The sequence below is a fragment of the Coffea arabica genome, chromosome 4c, assembly GCF_036785885.1.
Source record: "Coffea arabica cultivar ET-39 chromosome 4c, Coffea Arabica ET-39 HiFi, whole genome shotgun sequence".
In the NCBI taxonomy this organism is placed as follows: Eukaryota; Viridiplantae; Streptophyta; class Magnoliopsida; order Gentianales; family Rubiaceae; genus Coffea; species Coffea arabica.
The window spans coordinates 8,261,948-8,284,108 of NC_092316.1; the positions used below are offsets into that span (position 1 = coordinate 8,261,948).

At 37.3% G+C, this 22,161-nt stretch overlaps 4 protein-coding genes across 12 annotated transcripts; 3 read left to right on the forward strand and 1 right to left on the reverse strand.

Annotated features, from left to right (window-relative positions):
* Positions 1–241: 241 nt before the first annotated feature.
* LOC113738768 (uncharacterized) lies at positions 242–3,481 on the forward strand. 5 transcript variants are annotated; one of them, XM_072045873.1, is made up of 5 exons: positions 242–572; positions 1,215–1,360; positions 2,009–2,127; positions 2,707–2,783; positions 3,021–3,481. In XM_072045873.1, exons 1-4 carry the CDS (start codon positions 358–360, stop codon positions 2,743–2,745), a joined length of 519 nt encoding a protein of 172 aa, XP_071901974.1. In that variant the 5' UTR covers positions 242–357; the 3' UTR covers positions 2,746–2,783; positions 3,021–3,481. The 5 variants fall into 5 exon arrangements, with proteins under 5 accessions (XP_071901974.1, XP_071901975.1, XP_071901972.1 ...); XM_072045874.1 differs by having other exon boundaries at positions 3,153–3,481; XM_072045871.1 differs by lacking the exon at positions 2,707–2,783.
* A 485-nt stretch (positions 3,482–3,966) lies between these two features.
* LOC113738488 (uncharacterized) lies at positions 3,967–6,898 on the forward strand. 4 transcript variants are annotated; one of them, XR_011812977.1, is made up of 7 exons: positions 3,967–4,279; positions 4,721–4,838; positions 5,041–5,226; positions 5,450–5,531; positions 5,810–5,897; positions 6,471–6,571; positions 6,719–6,898. XR_011812977.1 is itself a non-coding variant. In XM_072045875.1 (7 exons), the coding sequence occupies exons 1-6, from the start codon at positions 4,097–4,099 to the stop codon at positions 6,563–6,565; spliced, it is 726 nt and encodes a 241-aa protein (XP_071901976.1). In that variant the 5' UTR covers positions 3,970–4,096; the 3' UTR covers positions 6,566–6,571; positions 6,719–6,898. The 4 variants fall into 4 exon arrangements, 3 of the variants coding, with proteins under 3 accessions (XP_071901977.1, XP_071901976.1, XP_027121525.2); XM_072045875.1 differs by having other exon boundaries at positions 3,970–4,279; positions 5,476–5,531; XM_072045876.1 differs by having other exon boundaries at positions 6,471–6,898.
* Positions 6,899–9,581: 2,683 nt separating this feature from the next.
* Positions 9,582–16,067, forward strand: LOC113738703 (extra-large guanine nucleotide-binding protein 3-like). Of its 2 annotated transcripts, none has more exons than XM_072045877.1 (8): positions 9,582–10,635; positions 10,724–10,861; positions 11,710–11,814; positions 11,912–12,115; positions 13,164–13,350; positions 13,634–13,878; positions 15,111–15,280; positions 15,384–16,067. In XM_072045877.1, the coding sequence occupies exons 1-8, from the start codon at positions 9,721–9,723 to the stop codon at positions 15,961–15,963; spliced, it is 2,544 nt and encodes an 847-aa protein (XP_071901978.1). In that variant the 5' UTR covers positions 9,582–9,720; the 3' UTR covers positions 15,964–16,067. The 2 variants fall into 2 exon arrangements, with proteins under 2 accessions (XP_071901978.1, XP_071901979.1); XM_072045878.1 differs by having other exon boundaries at positions 11,930–12,115.
* A 1,054-nt stretch (positions 16,068–17,121) lies between these two features.
* On the reverse strand, positions 17,122–19,699 carry LOC113738484 (uncharacterized). Its single transcript, XM_027265715.2, has 4 exons — positions 19,413–19,699; positions 19,192–19,274; positions 17,571–17,626; positions 17,122–17,466 (listed from the first exon to the last, which is right to left on the reverse strand). Exons 1-4 carry the CDS (start codon positions 19,582–19,584, stop codon positions 17,388–17,390), a joined length of 390 nt encoding a protein of 129 aa, XP_027121516.1. The 5' UTR covers positions 19,585–19,699; the 3' UTR covers positions 17,122–17,387.
* Positions 19,700–22,161: the final 2,462 nt, after the last annotated feature.

The following is a 22,161-nucleotide window of genomic DNA, read 5'->3' on the forward strand; positions in this document are numbered from 1 at the left end:
TGTGACAGTGTTTATATTGTTAGTTTATATAAGATTACTCTAAAAAATTTATGTAATAGTAATTTGATTAAAGTTGTATGTGTGTATGTATATATATATAGACACTAATACATAATTTGTATGTAGGTTTTTCGATTGTAACTAATTTCTTTAAAAAAAAGTTTATTTATTTATTTATTTATTATTATTATTATTTTTGCTCTACGGGCTCAAGTATAGAAGAACTAAACAGGACGTTGTCGTTTTTTGAAGTCAATTGGATTAAGTAAAACTAAATAAACACCTGAACTCCGGCCGCCACTTCCCCCGTCACTCGACTTATAGTCCTCCCGCCTCTCAGGGAAGACGTCGGCGACGATGAAGTTCCGGTACGCCATGGTATGCTCGTCGAATCAGAACCGGAGCATGGAGGCTCACTCGCTCTTCAAGAGAGAGGGCTTCGACGTCTCCTCTTACGGAACTGGTCAACACGTTAAGCTCCCCGGTCCTTCCCTCAGAGAACCCAATGTCTACGACTTCGGCACCCCTTACAAACACATGTTCGATGATCTACGACGCAAAGACCCCGACTTGTCCGTATTTCTCCTGTTCCTTTTTTTCAATTACTCCCCTCCCACCCCACCTTTTTAGCTGCAAGGTTTTCTTTTTTTTTTTTTTGTATTTTTTCCCACCTATACAGTTCATTTTTTCCGATAATTCGTTCTAATTGAGCTTAATGATGCTAAGCTTTAGTTGTTTGATGTTTACCAATTTATTCTGTATTACCTGAAAGAAAAGTAAAAAAAAAAATTAATTTGGTTATATTAGGAGCAGTGGCCTTAATTTTTACTGTCTCGTACAATTGGGGTAGGTATAGGGCTTTAATTAGAGTGGAGTGGTCGTCTTTACATGAATTTATTGTGTACTTTGCTAGCATGAATTTGTGTGTTCTATGAGGGAATTGTGGCTGATAATTGTCGACGCCGTTGGTCCATTATGATTTTTGTTGCTTTATTTATTTAAGTAGGGAAATCTTTTGAACATTTTAGAAAATTGGTTATGCTATCTCTTGGGTTTTTTGTTGGCTTTTTTGGATAAATGAGTGAAGGAATTTTTAGTCTTGACTCTTAAGCCACAGTTTTTATGGGTTTGAGTTTAAATTGACGTTAATTGGGTAATGTGAAAATTCTATATAATTTTGAATCGAATGTTGAGAACTATTGGATGTTTTCCAGGTATAAGCGAAACGGGATATTGCCAATGCTTAAGAGGAACTTGGCTGTAAAATCAGCTCCTCAGAGATGGCAAGAGAATGCAGCTGATGGCTCCTTTGATGTTGTGCTTACGTTTGAGGAAAAAGTTTTTGACATGGTTATTGAAGGTTGGTTTGCTTAATATTATGAGAGTCCCTTGCATGTAACATAATATGTTAATCAGTTGTCAAATCTATTAAGTTTTTGAAATTGATTGATCTGTGGAACTACTGCCCTGTTATCTAGGATGACAAGTATTTAAATGTGTTGAAGAATTTTGATACCTGGCAAAGTTCAATGAAATAACAATTTGGTTGGCTGCTTATAGCTGGATCGGATTAAGTTTTTGAAATTGATTGATCTGTGGAACTACTGCCCTGTTATCTAGGATGACAAGTATTTAAATGTGTTGAAGAATTTTGATACCTGGCAAAGTTCAATGAAATAACAATTTGGTTGGCTGCTTATAGCTGGATCGGAAACACATGAGTTTTGACTTGTGGTCTAAACTGCATTAAATAACAAGTACTTAACAGACAAAATTGGTACAATAACCCCTGGAAAGCATATACCTTTGATAATTTGACATCTAGGAGTTGTTCTAGATATGTTCAACTTTTTGCTTAAATTGTCATACTTATTCTGCCATTATATGGGACTTGTTTGAATGTACCATAAGGTGCTTGCATAGAACTCTGTTTAATCATTTCCAAACTTTGCATTTGTTTGCTGATTTGCTTCTTATATCCTAGTGTTTTTCTTTCATTATACTTCAGATCTTCACAACCGAAATCATGTTCTCATGAAGCCTGTGTTGGTAATCAACTTGGAAGTAAAAGACAATCATGAGGAAGCAGCCATTGGAGCTAGGCTTGCTTTGCTTTTGTGTCAGGAAGTAAGCTTCTATAATAGACTACTGTCTCCTCTGTTCTAATTGTCTGGTACTTCTAATTATATATTCATTTTTCTTTATTTCCGTGTCAGTTCAGGGAACTGTTAATTTTTTGTATTTTTGGCCCATTCTGTCAGTCCCTTGGATGGAAAGAACATGTTCAGTAATCTTTTATTTTCGTTTTCTAGTCAATTAGCTTTCTTTCTGTGTTATTGTTGCTCTTTCTGAAATTGAATAATAGAAGTGCTGCAATTTTTCCTATCACAGGAAACCATCTTAGTACTTGGATCTTTGGCATAGTTTTCTATAACGAGTAAATCTTGTGGGAAAGCTGGTTCTGTTTTCTGTCTAAATTTTTTTCAGTTCATTGAGAGCTTTTCACACTATATAAAAACACTGTCATTAAGAAATTATTAGATCCGCAATAAGTAATGGCTGAAAACAAGGTTGTCCATAGTTCTGAACTGAAGAACTTGCAACTCACATGTTAAGCTATTTTATTCATTTTACCCTTTTCTCCTGTATTGGTGTCCAAACCTAACTGTTTTTACATGAGCTGCATGTGCATATGAATCGCTTCAGGAAACACGAAGCTGTGGCCATAATTACTTCTCTTTTTGACACTGCATGGGTGAGGAATCCATTGAGCGTGACGCCATGTAAGAACAAAATATGTGCATTTTGCTGCAGATTTGAACTTATTGCCAAAAAAAAAGTCATTAACTTGTTTGGATTGCAATTTAGGAATTTCTGGATTCATGTCTTCTTTATTTGCTATTTAATCATTCCAAGCGGGTTGTTTGTTCATGCTATGTCAATATGATTCCCAATTATGCATCACTCTTTCAAGTTTCATTGAACTTTCGCTTCCTTTTTATGTGTGCTTCTCTGTGCAGCTTGAATCTTTTGAGGCTTGGGAGGAATCAATCAATATGTGCTTGCTCACGCTATAGTTATATGAAAACCCAATCATGCATTATTACTCTTTCAGGTCCCACTGAATTGTTGTATACTACTTCTCTGTGCAGCTTGAATCCACTGAGGCTTGGGAGGAATCAATTGATGATCTTATCACTAACTTTGAGAGACAACATCGAAGGAAGCTTTTATACAGTGTTTCCTATTATTAATTTTGACCCCTAATTATTGGAGGAGGAATTTTTTGTAGATTGACCTGAAGTTGAAATTTGTTGATATGCCAATGATGGCCTTACTCAAGAGTTGTTTTGGTTGTCATAGCTTTGGATACAATAGGAAGCTCCCCTTTCTCCACTCCCCACTCTTTGTCTCTTTGGATTCTCATCTGCTACTTATGGCGTTGTACCATTTTTAAGTGTACTTGTTTTTTTTTTTTCCATCTATTTGCTTTCTTCCAAAACCGAGGTTCAGCATTCGGTTGCCCTTTGTAAGTTGTAACTAACTAATTTCTTGATTGAATACATAGCCAAAAATTTCTTACCTTTTATTAATAGCCAAAAAAAAAAAAAAAACTAATACGTACAATTGGCCTCCAATTTCAGGTAGCCTTTGAAAATGGTTCGATAAAATAGTCAAATTATATGTAATACAAGAGCAATTAAGTACTTAACATTGCATAAAAAAAAAAAAAAAAAACTGGCTGTGGCTGAGTTTTTTTTTATAATAGAATGTAGGTGTTTTTGCTTGGCATGTTTGCACAGACAAAATTCGCAAATACAATAACCTGATATAATTGTACAGAAAATATATCAAAAAATAATTTAAAAAAAAATAATGTGTTTTTTGTGCACGGAACATATCTATCCAGAAAAAATAAAATAAAATGTAGTTGCTCCATTCCATATACTTGGAAATTGCGACACCCGAAATCGCTGGCCCAGAAGCACGACTCAAATGGAGATAGGCAAAGTCGCTGCCCGATGAGCACGACTCTTTGGTGTCAGCTGATTTAAGAGCCTCACTTCCAGTTGCGCGTTGATTCAAATCTCCGGAAATGGGCGAAGACGAAGCCATTGCCAAGTCTTCTGAGGATCAAAACGACGACGGAGTAAGCGAATCGAAGGCCGTTCCAGTAGAAGATAAAGAAAGCATAAACGACGAAAATGTGGAGAAGTTTCTGGATTCCATGGATGACTACTTAATCCTCGTCGATTCCTTGTCCTCCATTCTTCGCCAGGTAAAACATCAGCTTCACTAATTTTATTATTGCGAAAATGTAAATTGCGATTATAGTCGATAAGTTCACAAGATATCAGTGGATATAATCGCCGTTCCTTCTGAGAGCAAAATTTTAGCAGGATTAAGAGAGTGTAATTTTATTTTAGGAGATCGATGCATTGAAGCAATCTTTAATTTGGTAATTTGAATTTGATATTTAGTCATGTAAGAATAATTTGGTGATTTGACTATAAATAATCACTTCGAATAGTAGCTTCTGAAGTTTGAAATTTTTTTTTTAATCTTTTTTTGGGGGTAAAATTGAGTTTGAAGGATGGTTTTTCCTAAAGAACTATTAAATGTAAAAGATAAAGGATTGCCTAGGAAGATAATTAATTAGGTGAGCCGCTTCTTTCTACATTTTGGGCCCAGAAGAAAAAAGGTTGTTATTCTCTCACAGGGATGGTTAGAATTGGCGAGTGCTCGGCATTCCATGGGAGCGTCACGCATAAGTGCGTCTTCCTATGACATGAAGTACCATTCAGCTGCTACTACATTGCAACTGCAGCATGAAACTGGTACGTTGATGCTTCTTATTAATTATTTTAGTATAGTTGATTTTTTTTTTTTCTCTTTTGTAGGGCACAAAAGTAGCAGGAGTTTTTGATTGGTGATTCTAATGCTAAAATTGCTCATTTTTACGTCATTTTCTTGCTTATATTAGACAGAATTTTGAATGGGAATCTGACTTGATTCAGCTTTAATTTTTGTTGTTGCTAGCTAGCTCTGATGTAGGGCAACCGCATTTTGTGTTGCGCAAATGGGAATCCTCGGATAGTCCTAAAAAAGATCCTTCGGATAGTCCAACAAGAGATCCTTGCGAAGCAAAACTTGAGGAGGATAAATGGGTACAGAGTGTATCTAGTGGTCTAAGGATCAGGACCAAGGGAACATCCGAAAGTTCTGGTAAATGCTTTTCTGTGTAAGGAGATATAATTGACAATACAACTCATACATTTGAGTAAAATCGTTGTTCAGAAGTCATTTCTAATTTCTGCAATGATTGTCTTTTAACCAAGTAGATTGGTCTGTAAAAGTTATCTAAGGCGTTTTAGACAGCGTGTGTCCTTATTTTTCTTTTTGTAGTCAGCATTATAAACATATACTGAGACTCTGCTTTTTTTTTCATTTTTTCCTTCTTGTCTGGGTCCAAAGAGAGTAGGGAGAAAAAGGCGGAAAATACTGGATCTCCACTTTCTGTTGATGGCCATGTAAGTGTCTATATTACTACCAATCCCTTGTATTGAGTAATGTGAGTTCACAGGTACAGGTGTAATGTAGCTCTAGTCTTATGGTGACAAATTTTCTTTTAAAGAAGATATTTACTTCTTTTGTGTGTACTAGTTTCTTCATGGTAGTGCTATGTTAACACTATTATGGGCTTAATTCAGATCCCTTGACAAAATTTTTAAGTTCATGGAAACTTTTGTGTGTGTAGAAGATCTTTGGCTTATAGGATCATCCATCAATCTCATTTCTTCTCTTTCAGGCTCAAAAAGAACGACTCAAGGCACTCTCCATGTTTGGAGCATTGGCTCCTCCTAAACTTCGAGCTGCCCAACTTTCATTTGAGACAGGTAGGGGGAGGAAAATATATAACAGGAAGCTACAATAAGACAAAAAGGAAATGATGCTTTTATTTCTTTATGCAATGCTTTTTGTTATTTTAAGTTATGTATATGAGCTTTGTTTACATCTGGGAATACTTTGCCTTTGTTTCTTTCAGTAGTCTGTGACCTATGTGGACTTGCCTCAAACACCTGTAGCCCTTGGGTAAAATTTTTCACTTTTTTGGAAACCAAGGGCAGTGAAGGAGCTGTTTCTGATTAATGCTCGACTCTTGGACTTTGGATTAAAAAAAAGTCCTTAGTATGACAGTGTCTACTCATTTAACTTGATCCATTATGAAGTGCTTGTGCTGTATTAGTTGAAGATATGGTTGTGAAATTTTTCTCTTCTAATCACTAATGGACACCTTGCATCTTTCTTGTGCTATGCTATCTTGAAAAAATGTCAAACCAAGACCCTCTTTGTCCAGGTGATAGATATTCAACTCACTGCTAGTTCATGGACACTTTTCCACCAAGTGCCCCTTCTCCTATTCCCTTTGCATTCGATTTCATATTTATGTCCTTTTCATATATGCGCAGCCCTGGAAACACTTGCAGATATAGCAAATGTGCGAGCGTCATTGCTACGTGCTTATGAACAAGTGCAAAAAGAGATGGAGAGCCCCATACAGTGATGAAAAGTTAGTTCACAACCAATGCAGCCTTGTGTTCCTCAAATACATGTTTGTGACTGGAAAAAGATTGTTTTGTAGTTAATTGATTAGTCTATGGATTTTCTTAGGTAAAAGAAACAAGTATAGGGCTTCTTAAATGGTCTTTTTCTGCAGGAAGTGATGACAGCTTTTGATGTGTTGTAATCTTGATGGTAAACCACTATTGTATGCTGTATCCATTTTCCATTTTAAATGGGAAATGAATACTGCAAATTGATTGTGTACATCCTTTTGTTACCATCAAAGTATTAAATTAATGAGAGAATGCTTCAAGGTTGTTTGATGAGCGTACAAGATTAGATATTGACTTTATTTCATATTGTTGTTAGTTCAGACTATTTTGCACCCGCTGTTTTCTCTTGGCAGTGAACTGCTTGCTTATTCTGAACAATATATTGTTTATGAATTGTGGCTTTAGGATAATTTGTTGCACAAAACTAATGGTGGTTCTGGAGTTGGCAGGTGGACTCGAACAACCACGTATGTCAGAAGGCTTTCTAAGTCGAGACGATGCTATCTAGTTCAGAAATGACGAGAGATCCATAACAGAGAACTCTAGCCATCAACATATGTCCTCAAAGCATCTAATCCAAGACCAGTTACTGTAAGTTAGTGAAGGATCTTAAGCATGTTCGCTAGAAAGTTTCACTAATGAAATTTAAAGCTCTGTCGTCCATGCCAGAGTTGGAGATTATAGAAGCAAAGAGGGTATGCAGTCCTAGAGGACTCATACACCCTTTCCTGACTCTTTGGCCCTGGCCCTGGCTCTGGCTCTTGCTCATGCATAAGAAATGGTTCGTACCTCTTCCCAGTGCTGTTGTAGTCCGAAAAATGACATCAAGATGAGGGTATTGCAAGAAAAGTATCTAAAGCTATTTGAGAGAGGAGGGAAGCCTATCCCTTCCAGCAAGGAATTATAAGGAACATTAATTAAGACTTGGAAGGGGTGATAGGTAAGGCCCGTGAGGCAATGCGCTGGAGAGAGAGAGAATCTCAACTACGAATAGCAAAACAAACTCGTGAAGTGAAGACTCCCAATATCCGCCTCTCACTTGCAAAACTTCTTCCTTTTTTTTTTATCCTTCTTCCTTCTACTGCGGGAGTTTTTGTTGGGAAATAGAAATAATTTAGGCAACATAAAAATAAGGCGAGCAATAGTGGGGCCAAACAGGTTTTAAATCCCACGCCTCTCATGCTTTTTGAAAAAAAAAAAAAAAAAAAAAAGAGTTCAGCAATAGTAGATATTGTTGTCAAGAGCCAAACTCACAGAATGATCTCTATTCGTTTAGACTTGATAGTTTCAAGAAACATGATTCTGAAACATTTTAAATACGTTTGTCAATCATTTTATTTATTTCACGTACGCATTTATTAATGCGCTGTCATTTGAAACAATGATGTCCAATTATCACTATATGACTAAATCACGTTCTTGTAGAAGGAAATCAGCAATTGTACATTTGGCACAAGTGATGCTTCAATTAGGCCGCAAGTTTTTATTATTTTGCTCATTGTCTTTATCCTATCATGTAATTGTAGCTGATATTAAATTTTAATTTTTGACTCGATGTGTATTTGATTCTCATTGTTTTTATATCCCCAAAACTCAATACCCCTTCCCTTCCTTTAACATAAATTTTAGAATAAATATAAACACGGGATCTTCTACCATGTGCTGTACCACATTTGTGGTGTATCTCATGAGTTTTTTCTTTTTCCTTTTTTTTTTCACATTCTTGTTTCGACAATAATGTCATTTACCACAATCACAGCCACGTTGTACAATTTCCCATGTAAGTACTTCGAAAAAAAATTTATAGACAATTTTAACAATTTGATCTTTGAAAAATAAAAATGATTATGAAAGATCAGGGTTGAAAACTACCGTTATTTGCCAGATATCCTAAGAGCACCTCCAATGGCAACATCGGTTAAAATTTCATGGTGCAAGTTAACGTTCAATTTTTTTTTTTAACGTTCAATTTTTGGTTCTCTCTATATAAATACACAAGAAATTTTTTTTCCATATCTCATTATCCTATTCTATTATTTTCCAAATTATCCAAATTTCTCATTTTCTGGTATTCTTATAAATGTGCAAAATTATGCATATCCCCTAATTTTATCCACTTCCAACCATCCATCAAATTTCCAAAACCCATCAAATTTTCCATATCCAATTCCCATGTATCCACCACCTACTTATTTTAATCCGACCATGAAAAATCACTACACATCATACTATTATATCCTTGGTATGGATTGTGGGGGTTCAAAAACTCCGTCAAAGATAAGGACGTTGGCCAGCAAGAAAATGCAACACCAAGGAAATCAATGTCGGGCTCTCAATTTCCACCGCATTCAACACAACGTATGGTGGAAAATATTATTCTCGCGAATGAGGTGGTGGAAGAACCCGAATGAGGTGGTGGAAGAACCCGATTGTTAACGCATTCCATGGAGATGATGACAAGATGCTTGCAAGTGCTTGATTTATAATTTTCAAATGCAGCATTGTGGGTAACTTAAAAAATAATGAAATTATTTTTAAAAAAAATTATATTATTTATTTAAGAGATATGAGTTGTGTATTATTAAAATAAAAATTTGATTTAATTATGAATCCATACTATGATACTTTGTGGAGTGTAATTTATTATAAGTTAGAATGCTGATATAACACGTCGATCACACCCGAATGCCCTAAGCACGACGAATTGTCGAAGTCGAACACATACTGACAGGCAAATCTATGATTCACCTCCCTTTGACTTGTGACCGCTGTCACATCGGATCCTCTCAGGTTTCCGTTCCTTACTTCGCTCCTTTATTTCCGCTTCCCCTCGTGCGAAGAAAAAATCCAAAACAGCAACAAAACTATACTTTTCCACAATCAACCAACCTCAAACCACCACCCCTTTAATTAATCTTTCCTCCAGTTTTAAATGGTACTTTCTAACCAACGGACCCCATTTGATCAATTTTCCAACCCCATCTCCATCACCATCGATCATTCTGGGAAAAAAATACTAAATATGGCCGACCAAGAATCAACACCTGGAGAATCATCGTTGGAAATGCACCCAGCTTAATCAAATTTTCTCTCTTCACAAACAATGGCCGCTGCAGAGTTGAAAAATCAAGAATCATCACCAGCATCATCAGCGGAATTGTCCGAATCAGATGCTACTACTGGTGCTAGTACTAACAAATGGGAGGAGCTTCTCCGGAAAATGCTACCGGCCGGAGCTCCGGTACCGGACGAGGACCACCTAGACTACTCTATTACAGTAGAATATCAGGGTCCTCCTCCTTGCTTACCTTCTTCTACTTGTATTAGTATTCCTAAACCTCTCAAGTTTTCCTCATCATTTAAAACCCATAATTCCCTTTTGATTTCTCGTAAAAATAGTAACTTAGTTTCTAGCATTGCTCGAAATCGTGATAGTTCTGATGAAAAATCAAGAAGCTCCTTTTCATCTTCCTCTGTACCCGGTAATTTTCTGTTTAGTAGTTGTGATACTAAGGTTGATGACGGTAAATCTGTAGATTTTTCGGCTAATTTTGATACTAATGATAGAATTGATAAGGGAAAGATTGGAGCAAAAGTTAAGCGTTGCAGTAGGTGCGGAGAAGGGGGGTGGTTGATTTTGATTAGGGAGAAGAGGGAAGTGTGTATGGTGTGTGGTGCAGAGTACTGTAGGCATTGTGTACTGAAAGCAATGGGTTCAATGCCTGAGGGAAGGAAGTGTGTGGGGTGCATTGGCAAGCGGATTGATGAGGCAAATAGGGAAAAATTGGGGAGGTGCTCGAGGTTGCTGGCTAGTATTTGTAGTCCTTTGGAAATAAGCCACATTATGAAGGCAGAGAAAGAATGTTCTGCTAATCAGATTCGTTCTGAACAGGTTGTGGTCAATGGCAGGCCGTTGAAGGAAGAGGAGTTGGTGGAGGTTATGGGATGTGCCCATCCTCCATGTGATTTGAGACCAGGGCGGTATTGGTACGACAATGATTCTGGACTTTGGGGCAAGGTGAAGAAAATGAGTTTGATTTTTGGTATATTTGTCGTCGTATATGAGATATGATGTTTTGGCTGATTACTATTGTTTGTTGATACAGGATGGAGAGAAACCAGTTAGCTTTATAAGTGCAAATTTGAAAGTTGGTGGAAAGCTTCTGAATAATGCCAGTAATGGGAATACAAAGGTTTATATTAATGGCCGAGAGATCACAAAACCTGAGCTCAGAATACTGAAGGTATGGTCGATACACTGGATAGCGTGGTATTTGTCATTTAGGGGTGGATTATTTTCTTTCTATTCTTTCCCAGTTGTTGCAAATTAGTACGGCTTCGCTTTGGATTCTAGTGACCAACTGAATAGCTCTTGGTACATAGTCAGCTTTATACACAGTTTAACATTTACAATTGAAGTTTTATCACCTATACAATCTTGTTTACTCTTCTGGCTTCGTGGAAGTGCACTATCTATCTGACAAGATTGGTCTTGGTCATTCCTTTAGAGGGCTCTTGAATATAGCAATTTGAGTAAGAAGTGAGAGAAGTTTAAATAATGTCTGGATGCATTCCAGTGAGCAGTATTTTCTCATGCTTTAAATTCTTAAATTGTACAGAATATTTTTCTACAAATTAATTATTTAATCAAACATGACTAATTTCTGCTAACTTTTTTAATAAAAAAATTTGGTTATTGGTGAGCTTCCTTCATTGACTATTGCCATGAGATAAAGCTCTTAGCTGCAATGCATCACTACTATTGTCATGAGATAAAGCTCTTTGCTGCAATGCATCACTAAGCACCACATTTTCCTATGAAATTCTCGGATTTGATGGTTAGATATATGTAATACACCTAACATTTAGAAGTTTTGCTTCCGTTACATCCATAGTATATGAGGCTTAAACTAGAAGAACGTCCCTTGATTCCTTACTCTGCCCAGCCTCCCTTTGCCTTCTATCCTCATAGATTGAATTTCTTTCTTAGAATTTGTTTCCATGGCTTACTCTGGTGTATTTATCATAAAGAGGGGGAAACCCTAGGCCTCATGCTCCTAAAACTTGATTTGTGTTCTTCTGTTTTTTTCAGCTAGCCAATGTACAATGTCCTCGTGGTACTCACTTTTGGTTGTATGAGGATGGTAGCTATGAAGAAGAAGGCCAAAAAAACATCAGAGGAAACATATGGGAAAAGGTTCTCTCATCACCTATGGAAAAATATTTTTTTTCTTCATGTTAATTTTCATAATATGCTGGTTAAAGGTGACAAAATTAATAGTTATGAGTTGAAGTGGGTTTTTTTTAGGCAGGCGACCACACGTCTGATTTGTTCATTATTGTCGTTGCCTGTACCATTTGGAAATGCTCGTTGGGCCAAGGAAGATCAGACTACTTTTTCAGGTAGACCTGTGGGTAAGTACTTGGAGCCAGGGAAAGTTCATAAACTTCTGCTCTTGGGGTTGAAGGGCTCTGGGACAAGCACTATCTTCAAGCAGGTGTTCTCCACATTTAATTCTGTAATATTATTGTTTGTTTATTTACAATTAATCTTTTTACTTGTTTTAGGTATCCGTGATCAATCTTACAATCACAGAAGTTAATGATTCTCCCAATTTTGAACATTTCATTGTCTTCTTGTATTTATTCTAGTCAAAGGCATAATGTGAAGTAAAACTCAGGAAGATGGTGTTTCATTCATCAGTCATATTATTCTTTGTTTATTTACAATTAATCTTTTTTACTTGTTTTAGGTATTTGCGATGAATCTTATAATCACAGAAGTTAATGATTACCTCAATTTTGAACATTTTATTGTCTTCTTGTATTTGTTCTAGTCAAAGGCATAATGTGAAGTAAAACTCATGAGGTTGGTGTTTCATTCATCACCCAAATCTGACTTACAACAGAAATAGAATTCTTCAACTAAGGGAGCAGGAAAGACCTATTACAATGTAAACTCTATATATTGCAACTTTGAATGTCTTTATTCTAAGTTTTAATAGGGAATGCAAAATGGCTTATGTTTGTTCTCTTGTTATTTTTGTGCTACATGAGAATCAGTTTAGTATTGAAGTTTTTGATGGGGACTTGGTCATTACAAGAAAAAAATAGATTCAGCACCTTGCAGAGGATTAGTTTGCCTCAATAGGTTATACACATGAAGCTAGGAGCTTCCTGGTGGTTTTTCTGTTCCTCTTACCAGTATACTGCTCTTCCTTTTTTCTGTGCCCCACCTACTGGTCCTGCAAGAACTGCTATAATTGATAGACATAAAATTTGGCATTAGTTTGCTTCCTAGCTTCTATTGTTTCTTGGCGAGGCCTCTGGCATTCTACCAAATATCACGATACCTTCATTCAGAATTTTCAAGTTCCTTTCTCAAGGAATTGTTTTCTCAGTGTGCATCAGTTGTATATCGTATAGTTGTTTGGTTCTACCTAAGGCAGACATGCTTAAGAGTAGGACTGTTAGCCTAAATTTGGTACTCTCTGTGTTTCCACGCTTTTTTGACTTATATGCCTTCTATGATTTTTCATGTAATAGATGAAGTTCATATATGGAAACCAATTCAGTGCTCAAGAACTACAAGATATCAAACTTCTGATTCAAAGTAACGTATACAGATACTTGAGTGTCTTGCTTGAGGGGCGAGAACGCTTTGAAGATGAGGCCCTTTTGGCAGAAAAGGCTCAGGGTTTGACTGCTGAAGAGTCCCTCCATTCCAGTGCTGGTATGTCTTTTTCTTTTTCAGGGTTCTTTAAAAAAATAAGCATCACATGTTTGAAGATGCACATTCACTTTGCTGAATGCCTAGTGGACTCTTTTTCCACTGATGGTGGCCTTGATGTTTCATCTTGTCAAGCTATAACCATCATAAATGTTAAAAAGGTCCAGACATCCATCCATGAGGTTCACAGCTTTGGCAGTATCCTTAACCTAAGATAGTTTTTTTTTTTTTTTTGATTCAACTTGAACTGATCTTCTAGTTGTCTAACAAAGTTAGATCTTTCTAGGTGGTATTTTGCCTGATAGACAAAGAAAGTCTGTGTATTCAATCGAAAAAAGGTTGAGGAATTTTTCTGACTGGTTGTTGGACACCGTGGCTAGAGGAGATTTGGATACTTTCTTCCCTGCAGCAGCACGCGAGTATGCTCCTATTGCAGATGAAGTTTGGAAGGATCCTGCCATTCAGGAAACTTACAAACGAAGGGAGGAACTTCACTGTCTCCCAGATGTTGCAAAATATTTCTTAGATCGGGTATGATAAATTCTTTGGTCTGTTTGTGACATGATCTTTGAGTAAATCTGTGACATCAAACCATGACTCCAACTTTAAAAATTTACTTTTTCTTTTTCTTGATTTACATGTTGGTAGATGCACATTTTAGTTGTAGGAATTAGGGACTTTTATTATACCAGCTTAAACACTAATACTAATCTTTTTCTGGTTCTGTAAAATTTATTGGTTCACTTGACTGCTAATATCTCTTTTTTCCAATTTTTTGCGTTAAGTTGCATGAAATTCCCCAGTTCATCTGTGTCAGAACTTCTTGTACTTTTTTTAATTGCTTTGTTATAGACTTTACCGTTCCCTTGGTAGAGGTTACCAGAATCATGGTGCTTCAAGCATGCCATAATTCATTTGCTCATATTAATTTTGATATCCTTTTCTTATTATATACCAGTGATCTTCAAATGAAGAAATCATCTCATTATATGTTCTTAGGCTACTTTCATTAACTGAAGGAGTGCTGAATTGGTCATCAATCTGGAGCAATTTCCTTGGTAGAAATTTACTACCTATTGATTTATTTATCAATAGTATGTTTAGCAATATTTTCTTAACCTGATATTAAATGAAGTTACAATTGGCACATTTTTCCTCAAATGATTCCCTGATATTATGCTGCTTAAAAGCAAATCAAATTGTAACATTCCTTGCATTGGTTACTGACACTGAAATCAGTGAGATGGTCACGGTAGATAATGAGGTTTGAATGGTGAATAAAAACAAAATTTTGCACAGCGACTGGATGTTCGGTTGGCTTAAGCAAGAGGGAAGTAAAACCTTCTTTTCCAATGTTTAGGTACTGCTTTTGTAATGCTCGGCAAAAGCAATTTCTTGAGCAATGCTTTTGTAATGCTTGGCAGAAGCAATTTCTCTAATAAATAGATACGGAAGTCTGACTTGTCTTGAGTATTAAGGAAGAGTTTGAGCATTAAGTAGTTCCAGCAAAATAGTCTGAACCATGTGAGTTCCCTATCTTAAATGATTTTAAACAAGAAGGAAGCAGAGAACATATATGTGAGTTCCCTATCAAGACCTTCTGTCATCCCATCTGCCTAATTCAGAGTACATTCAAAGTTATTACATGACCTGGATTGGATCTCGTGATAACCAAGAGCTCCAGTCCAAATTGGTCTGCACTTTTTGATTTGAAAATTAACTACTCTGTATCTCAAAACCTACTGGTCTATGACATTTGACAGGCCATTGAGATATCAAGTAATGAATATGAACCTTCAGAAGAAGATATTTTGAATGCTGAAGGAGTCATTCCAAACAATGGTCTTGCCCTGTTTGAATTCTCATCAGATGATCACAGTACCATGTCGGAAACAGGCAATGACAACTCTGAAGTACACCCTCCATCATCCAAGTAATCCCCTCGAGAAGTTCTTTTATATGGTAACAAAATTCTTTTTGACATTACTGCTTCTTCTGAGATAATCTCTCTTGTTTTCTTTTACAAATTTATTCAGGTATCAACTGATCCGTATCAGTTCCAAGGGATTGCTTGACAGCAGCAAATGGCTTGAAATGTTTGAAGGTTTTAGAGCCCTAGTCTACTGTGTTTCCTTGAGTGATTATGACCAGATGGTGGCTCATGATACTTGTCCTTTCTCCAACAAATTGTTGGCAAGTAGATATTTGTTCGAGAGTTTAGCGAGACATCCTTCCTTTGAGGACATCCCTTTTGTGCTTCTCCTAAACAAGTATGATGCCTTCGAGGAGAAAATCAACCTGGTTCCGTTATCAGTTTGTGAGTGGTTCTCTGACTTCAGCCCTTCGAAACCTCATCACAACAGTCAATCCCTGGCACATCAAGCTTATTACTACATTGCTGTCAAATTCAAGTTGCTCTATACTTCAATCACCGGAAAGAAGCTCTTTGTCAGGCAGACCAATGGTCGTGATAGTGAATCAGTTCATGATGCTTTCAAGTACATACGAGAAATCATCAAGTGGGATGAGGAGGCTAGAAATGTTTATGGGATTTACGAGAACAATTCATTTTATAGTCCAGAAAGGAGTTCATCTCCTAATATTAGGGGAGGCTGAGACTTTAAAACTGTACAGAAATGTCTGGCTCAGCCCTTGAGAATTCAAGGAGACCAGTTGACGAGTTCATCATATTGTTCAAAAGAAGAACGTTCGTGCCCCAACCTTTATTAGTTGACAAGTTCATATTGTTCGGGAGTTTTACTGCATTCCCCCATCTAGGCCTGTCAACGGGTCGGGTCTAGACCCGGATCCGGACCGGATCCGTGAAATTATTGCGGGTATGGGTAGGGATTTAATTCCGTTTTCCGGATCCGGATCCGGATCCGTTTTGTCAAACAAAAAAACGGGTCGGATACGGAATATAGTATTCCGGCCCGTATTAGACCCGGATCCGGATATAAATGAATTAATAATTTTAAATATATATATTTATCAATATAATTTGATTAGAGTGATGTATTTTAATAAAGTTAATTTGATTTCTTTTCTTATTTGGTTTTTTCTTTGCATTAGTTAAAAATTAGTTTACAAATATATTTTTTTTCATTTTTATTAGAAATTATAAATTTTGCTAAATTTGTTCGGGTAGACCCGGATCCGGATCCGGGACCCGCCGGACCCGCCGGATCCGGATCCGGAACATAGAATAAAAGACCCGTCGGGTAAACGGGTCGGATCCGGGTCCGGCATAGTAATTCGGGTCCGGGTCCGGAATAATGAATTCCGGCCCGGACCCGGCCCGTTGACAGCCCTACCCCCATCATTCATGAAGAATAAAAGCCCGGATTCAGAGTTCCCTAAATTTTAATATAAAGTCATTGAATAAATAAATCATTCTGGCCCACGAAGACACAGAATCGAGAAAAAAGATGCAATGAAACAAGTTTCCGTCGTGGGTCAGGTGTTAAAAAGCCTCCCAATGAACTGTAAATGAAAGCTTTCAAGCGAATTAGGAAACGATAGACAAACTCTTCCATTACAAGCATTCCTGGGTAGGGGATGCTAAAGAAGTGAAGGCACTGAAAAAGAAAAGAAACTGGCTAACGTACAGTAGAAATTTATTTGTTTACTGTTATGATGACCCGTGCATAATTTGGTTGGTAGACTAGTTCTATTTGCCAGCATTTTGCATATCAAGTTTGCCAGTAGAGCTTTTATTTTCCGCATCATGCTTCCTTCGTTAATCCAGAAACAGGAGAAAGCATGAAGATGGCATTATCGCTAAGACACAGTGAATTGACAACGAACAGTACACAACTGACTCTGGTGCTCTAGTCACCAGTGATGTCGAGTTTCAGACCTCAATGCCCGATTAAAGGGAGATTTAGCACAAAAATTTCAATTCAAGAAACCTACTGAATACCGCTGTAATAATAGTAGTATAGCATGGGAATTTCTTAATTGTAAATCTGTAGTTCCACAGAGCTGGAAGAAGCCTGAAATGTTCCCATCTAAGCTGAAGTAGAGCGTGGCATGATAAGCTATTCATCTTTGTACCTCCTCTCTACCTCCTCCATGCTCTGGATGTCCTTGTAATACTTGCAAATGCGGTAGATACACCTGCACAGATACGAGGAAGAAAAGGGAATGACTTCACCGCTGAAGAGAAACAGAGAAGGACACAACAAAAACATGGAGCAAGGTTCAGGGGGTGCTGTATGCACCAATACAGGAGGACAGCTGCAGCACACAGAATCACATTCCTTTGAGCCTTGTAGATCTGCAGAAACCAAAAAATCCACAAATTAGAGATCCAAAAGAAACTGGCTTCTTCTGGGGAAAGTGTAAGCATACATGGAGCTTCTTTGAGCGGTAATGCACACTCATACAAAAGCACACGGAGACACACACACACACAGAGCGTGTGTTACAGTAGGTTATGTTCACCAAACAGCTAACACATAGGCCAATTACACTACAAAAAGCAATTGAAGCAATTGAAGTAATCTAAGTGGATCAAAAACAATCCGAGGAAACTCAGGCAAACCAAAAGCATTTCAGCATGAAAGTACTGGAGTTTATTGCCATAAGAAAATAATGGCAGGTCCAGATTTTAGAACATTATGGACCAAGATGTGCACAAGTTTCGGTGCCAGGGAACAACGTAGGAGACCTAATGAAAACTTGGTGGTGGTTTACATGGGATCAAATCCTCATTTGTCATCAAACACTAGCACAAATTAGTGTTACCGGAAAGACAACAAATTCATAAAACTTTCAGGCACCCTTAATAGGTAGTTTTTGCACATTCATCAGAAACAAATTCACATATGATGTTCTAGTCCATCAGTGCTATCTGAAATACTATCGAAGCTTGATCAGTGCCAATGTAGAACCAAATGGTGTGACAGCCATTGGAATACAGACTAGGACACCAATCCATCAGGAACAAGAGAAAATTAGTGACATGTGAGGGACAAGGCAACCTGAACCCTGCCTAAAACTCATTTAAATAGTCAATAATTCTTAAAGACATTTCATATTTACATATAAATAAAAATTTTCCAATTAATGTATAACTTGGTGGATCACATCATGACCAGTACAGGGTAGAGGTAGTATGAACCACAATGAAAAGCTGCTCTTCGAATCTTGGCGAATGTACTTTACCCCTTCTTGGTCTTGAATTAGTCAATTCTATTTTCAATGCAGCTTTGAGTGAAACAGCCGTAAAAAATGAAAAGTGAAGAATCAAGATTTTTCTCAGCCTACAGCAACATCACTGTTAGTCCACTTCATTGCATGACATACCTCATGCTCTCCTATACCACCGCAATGAATCTTAAATGCTTCACTCTCTTTCAACACTTACTAATCTAATATATACAAAAAATAAATAAATAAATAAACAAATAAAACCCAGTTCCACATTATGACATTTACATGCTTTAGAGAATCTACATAATCCGATTTCCAGATAACAGAGACCCAATTTCCAGAAAGAACTACATCTATCGCTCCTCCTAACACTCTACCACTCAATTCCAAAATTCAAGTCAGTCGTCCGGCAAAAGAGGCTCCCACAGAGAACTCCTAAAACCAAATGTCCCAAAAAGCTGATCAAATGATATACAACAAACAAACTGCAACCAACAAAATTAAAAGAAACCTAAAATTTCCCATCCACTATAAACCCATTTGGTCAATAAATTCTCACATTCCAAGCAATCACATCCAATCTAGTAAACCAAGTATAACAGCCCACAAATGGCGCAAGTAAAACAAACACTCATATCCAATCTAGTCTTCAAAGTAAATTCATTAAAAAAAAAAAAACATTGTTACCGATTTCTCATAGCGATCCCTCTCAGAAGCAGTGCAGGTCTCTCCAGTACACATCAATCTGTGCTCTTGCTTCCAGTATATATCTATCAACATTTTCAAAATAAAATTGAAAAATAAATAACCCGAAATATATAAGCTCAGTGGAAGCAAATAAAAACTAAAAGCGAGTACGAAATTATAAGCAAATAAAACTGCTAAACAAATGAGAACAAAGCCCTCACCCATGAGCTGGAAAACGGAGAAGGGGACGATGAAGAGTGAAGGCTGAAGGACAAGGGAAACAAGGGATACCATCTTTGATTTTATGAGCTTCGGCGTCGGTACAGTTAAAAGGATCGCCGTCGCCGCCTCCGCCGCGACAACGTACGTCAGAATAATCCATTGCAGAGCCATTTTCCACTTCGATTTTTTCTTTTTCTTTTATTTGGTCTGTTTTGGGTTTTTGGGATTTGCTTCGCTTGCTTAATAGCCAAGTGTAGAAGAAGGTTCTTTAGACTTTGCAAGATTAGAATCATAAAAAGAGCCAAAATAATAATAATGGGAAAATAAAAATAATAAATGATAAAGAGATGAAGGATAGTATGGGCCTTATTGCCTAAAGGGAGTGGGGATCGAGCTTGCTTCAAATAGAGCTTGTCCACTGAGCTTGTTGGGCCTAGGGACTCAGTTCTGCTCCACATAAGAAGCAACCTTCAAAAGATGGCTAGTACTTGGGCTCGTAATTGGGTGTGGAATAAGCACTGACAAGCCACCCGGCCCAGTTATTTCTTATTTATGTTTTTGCCGTTAATTATACCGTGTTGTAAAAGATTATTGGACAATTAGTATCACTAATTTTCATAGTGAACGTTATGAGAGAATATTATTGGAATTCAATTGTGGATGTCATATGAATAATTGTAGGACCAAATTATACATTGAACTTGAAACTTAACCTCTGTCCGTGAAAAATCGGAATATATTATGTGTTTCGATAGGAGATTATTTGGAATAATTTTTTTAAAAAAATTTGCTGTAGTACTTTTTTTTTTTTTTTTAAGGTATGTAAAATAAAAATGTAAGTTAAAAATGTGTTTATGATGCAAAGGGACAGATTTAGTGAACAATAGTCCCTATTTGCTGTATTTCTTTTAGTCCAACTGAAGCCCTTCACTATCGGCACATTACGTCCCTAGCAGGCTGGTAGCCTCCTAAGTAGTAAATATATTATTGCTTTTGTCTTTTTGTAAATATTGCTCTTGATGGCTATATATAAACGTATGCCATCCTACGAAAAAGATGATAAAAATCTTTGACAAGAAACTGATACGTTTTAATTTTTTTTCCAGAATTTCACTCCATGCAAAATCAGAATGAAGACAAGTACCAACTGCATTGTCAACGAAGAACAAACGAGGAGTTTATCCTAAGAAGTCAAAAGTGTTACTTCTCACATCATTCAATGGGCAAGCAGTTTTCCTGGTAAGCACTTTTAAAATTATAGACCAAGTCATGGATGATAACATGTTTCTGGATTCTTTAACCTTCTACTTCTTGATTTGTTTGCCAGGTACCCAGCAAAAGTCTGAGACAGGGCAGCGGTCGAGGGGAATTGAAGAAGGATATTTGACTTCTGTTGATGCTTCTGTTTTTATGACCAAATCATACATACTCTAGTATTAATTTTTGACTACCATGTCTAACTACTTTTGCTGATGTTTTTGATGTGGACGGAAATCTTCTTCTTATATACGCTATCTTACTCGAGACGATACTTGATCAAAAAATAAAAAATAAAAAATTCCCGTCAATATAAATTGACTCAATTAGTAAATACGAATTATTTTTTTCATAAAAAAATTGTATGTTCGAATCTCACTGTTACCGTGCGTGTGAGGATTGTGTCAGTGAATAATTTGAAAGGACCCCTGCAGGCGACTTGGCAATTGCTTTGGCTATGGTTTCATGGTGGTAAGTTACCCAAGTCCAGTCCAACTTTTTTTTTTCTACCCCAAAAAGACCCAAAAAAAAAATTTTTTTTTTCTCAAGCAATGATGGTTTATTAATTAATGGGAGCTCATTAATTCGATTTGTTCCTTTTTTTTGGGATTAATAACCCGAGTTTTATGACTCATTAAATAATCCTTATCAAGATGAACAAAGTCAGCCTAAAGCCAGCTCAATCCACTGATACACATTAAGCTCCTGTAAACAGCCGCGTTGAAACTGGGGGATTGACTCGGCCAAACCTCAAAAGTCAGCCATCCAACTTGGCCGTACTCACTATACCAACCTTAATTGCTCCAACCTGAACAATAACTCTCCCTTCCTATATTTCAGACGACCAAAATGGGGAGGATAGACAATGCCCCATCTCCCAAAATGAAGCATTTCAGCCACCCTCACGAGCTAGAGCTATGGAGCGGCACTACTTCTTTCCAATCTCATCAGCGAACCCTAATGCCAACAGACTCAACAACAACGACGACAATTCTTCGTTGTTCAGCTTGCCAACTTCCATCAACCGAAAACATGTACATTTGTCGCCCCTGCAACTTTTCTCTCCATTTAAGCTGTGCCCAATTTCCTCGAGTCTTCAACCACCCCGCCCACAAGAACCACGTCCTCACCCTCCTCCCTGTCGCTGCATATGCCGGGGGCATATTCAACTGCGATGCGTGTAACCGACGAGGCAATGGGTTCAGCTACCATTGTGGCAGCTGTGAATACGATCTTCATGTTTTGTGTGCTTCTAAGCCATTAAGGTTCACTCACCCGTCCCATTTTTGCGAACTTGAGCTCACTTTTACAAACCCTTATGGAAATGCCAAAGGGTTCTCTTGCGATGTTTGCCACAAGTTTGGATCAAAACAATGGCTTTATAGGTGCAGTGCATGTGAGTTTGATGTCCATTTGGATTGCACCACCGTCCCGACCCCGACGACGACCGCGCCGACACAAGTAAGTGCCCCAACGTCGTCGTTCGGGACG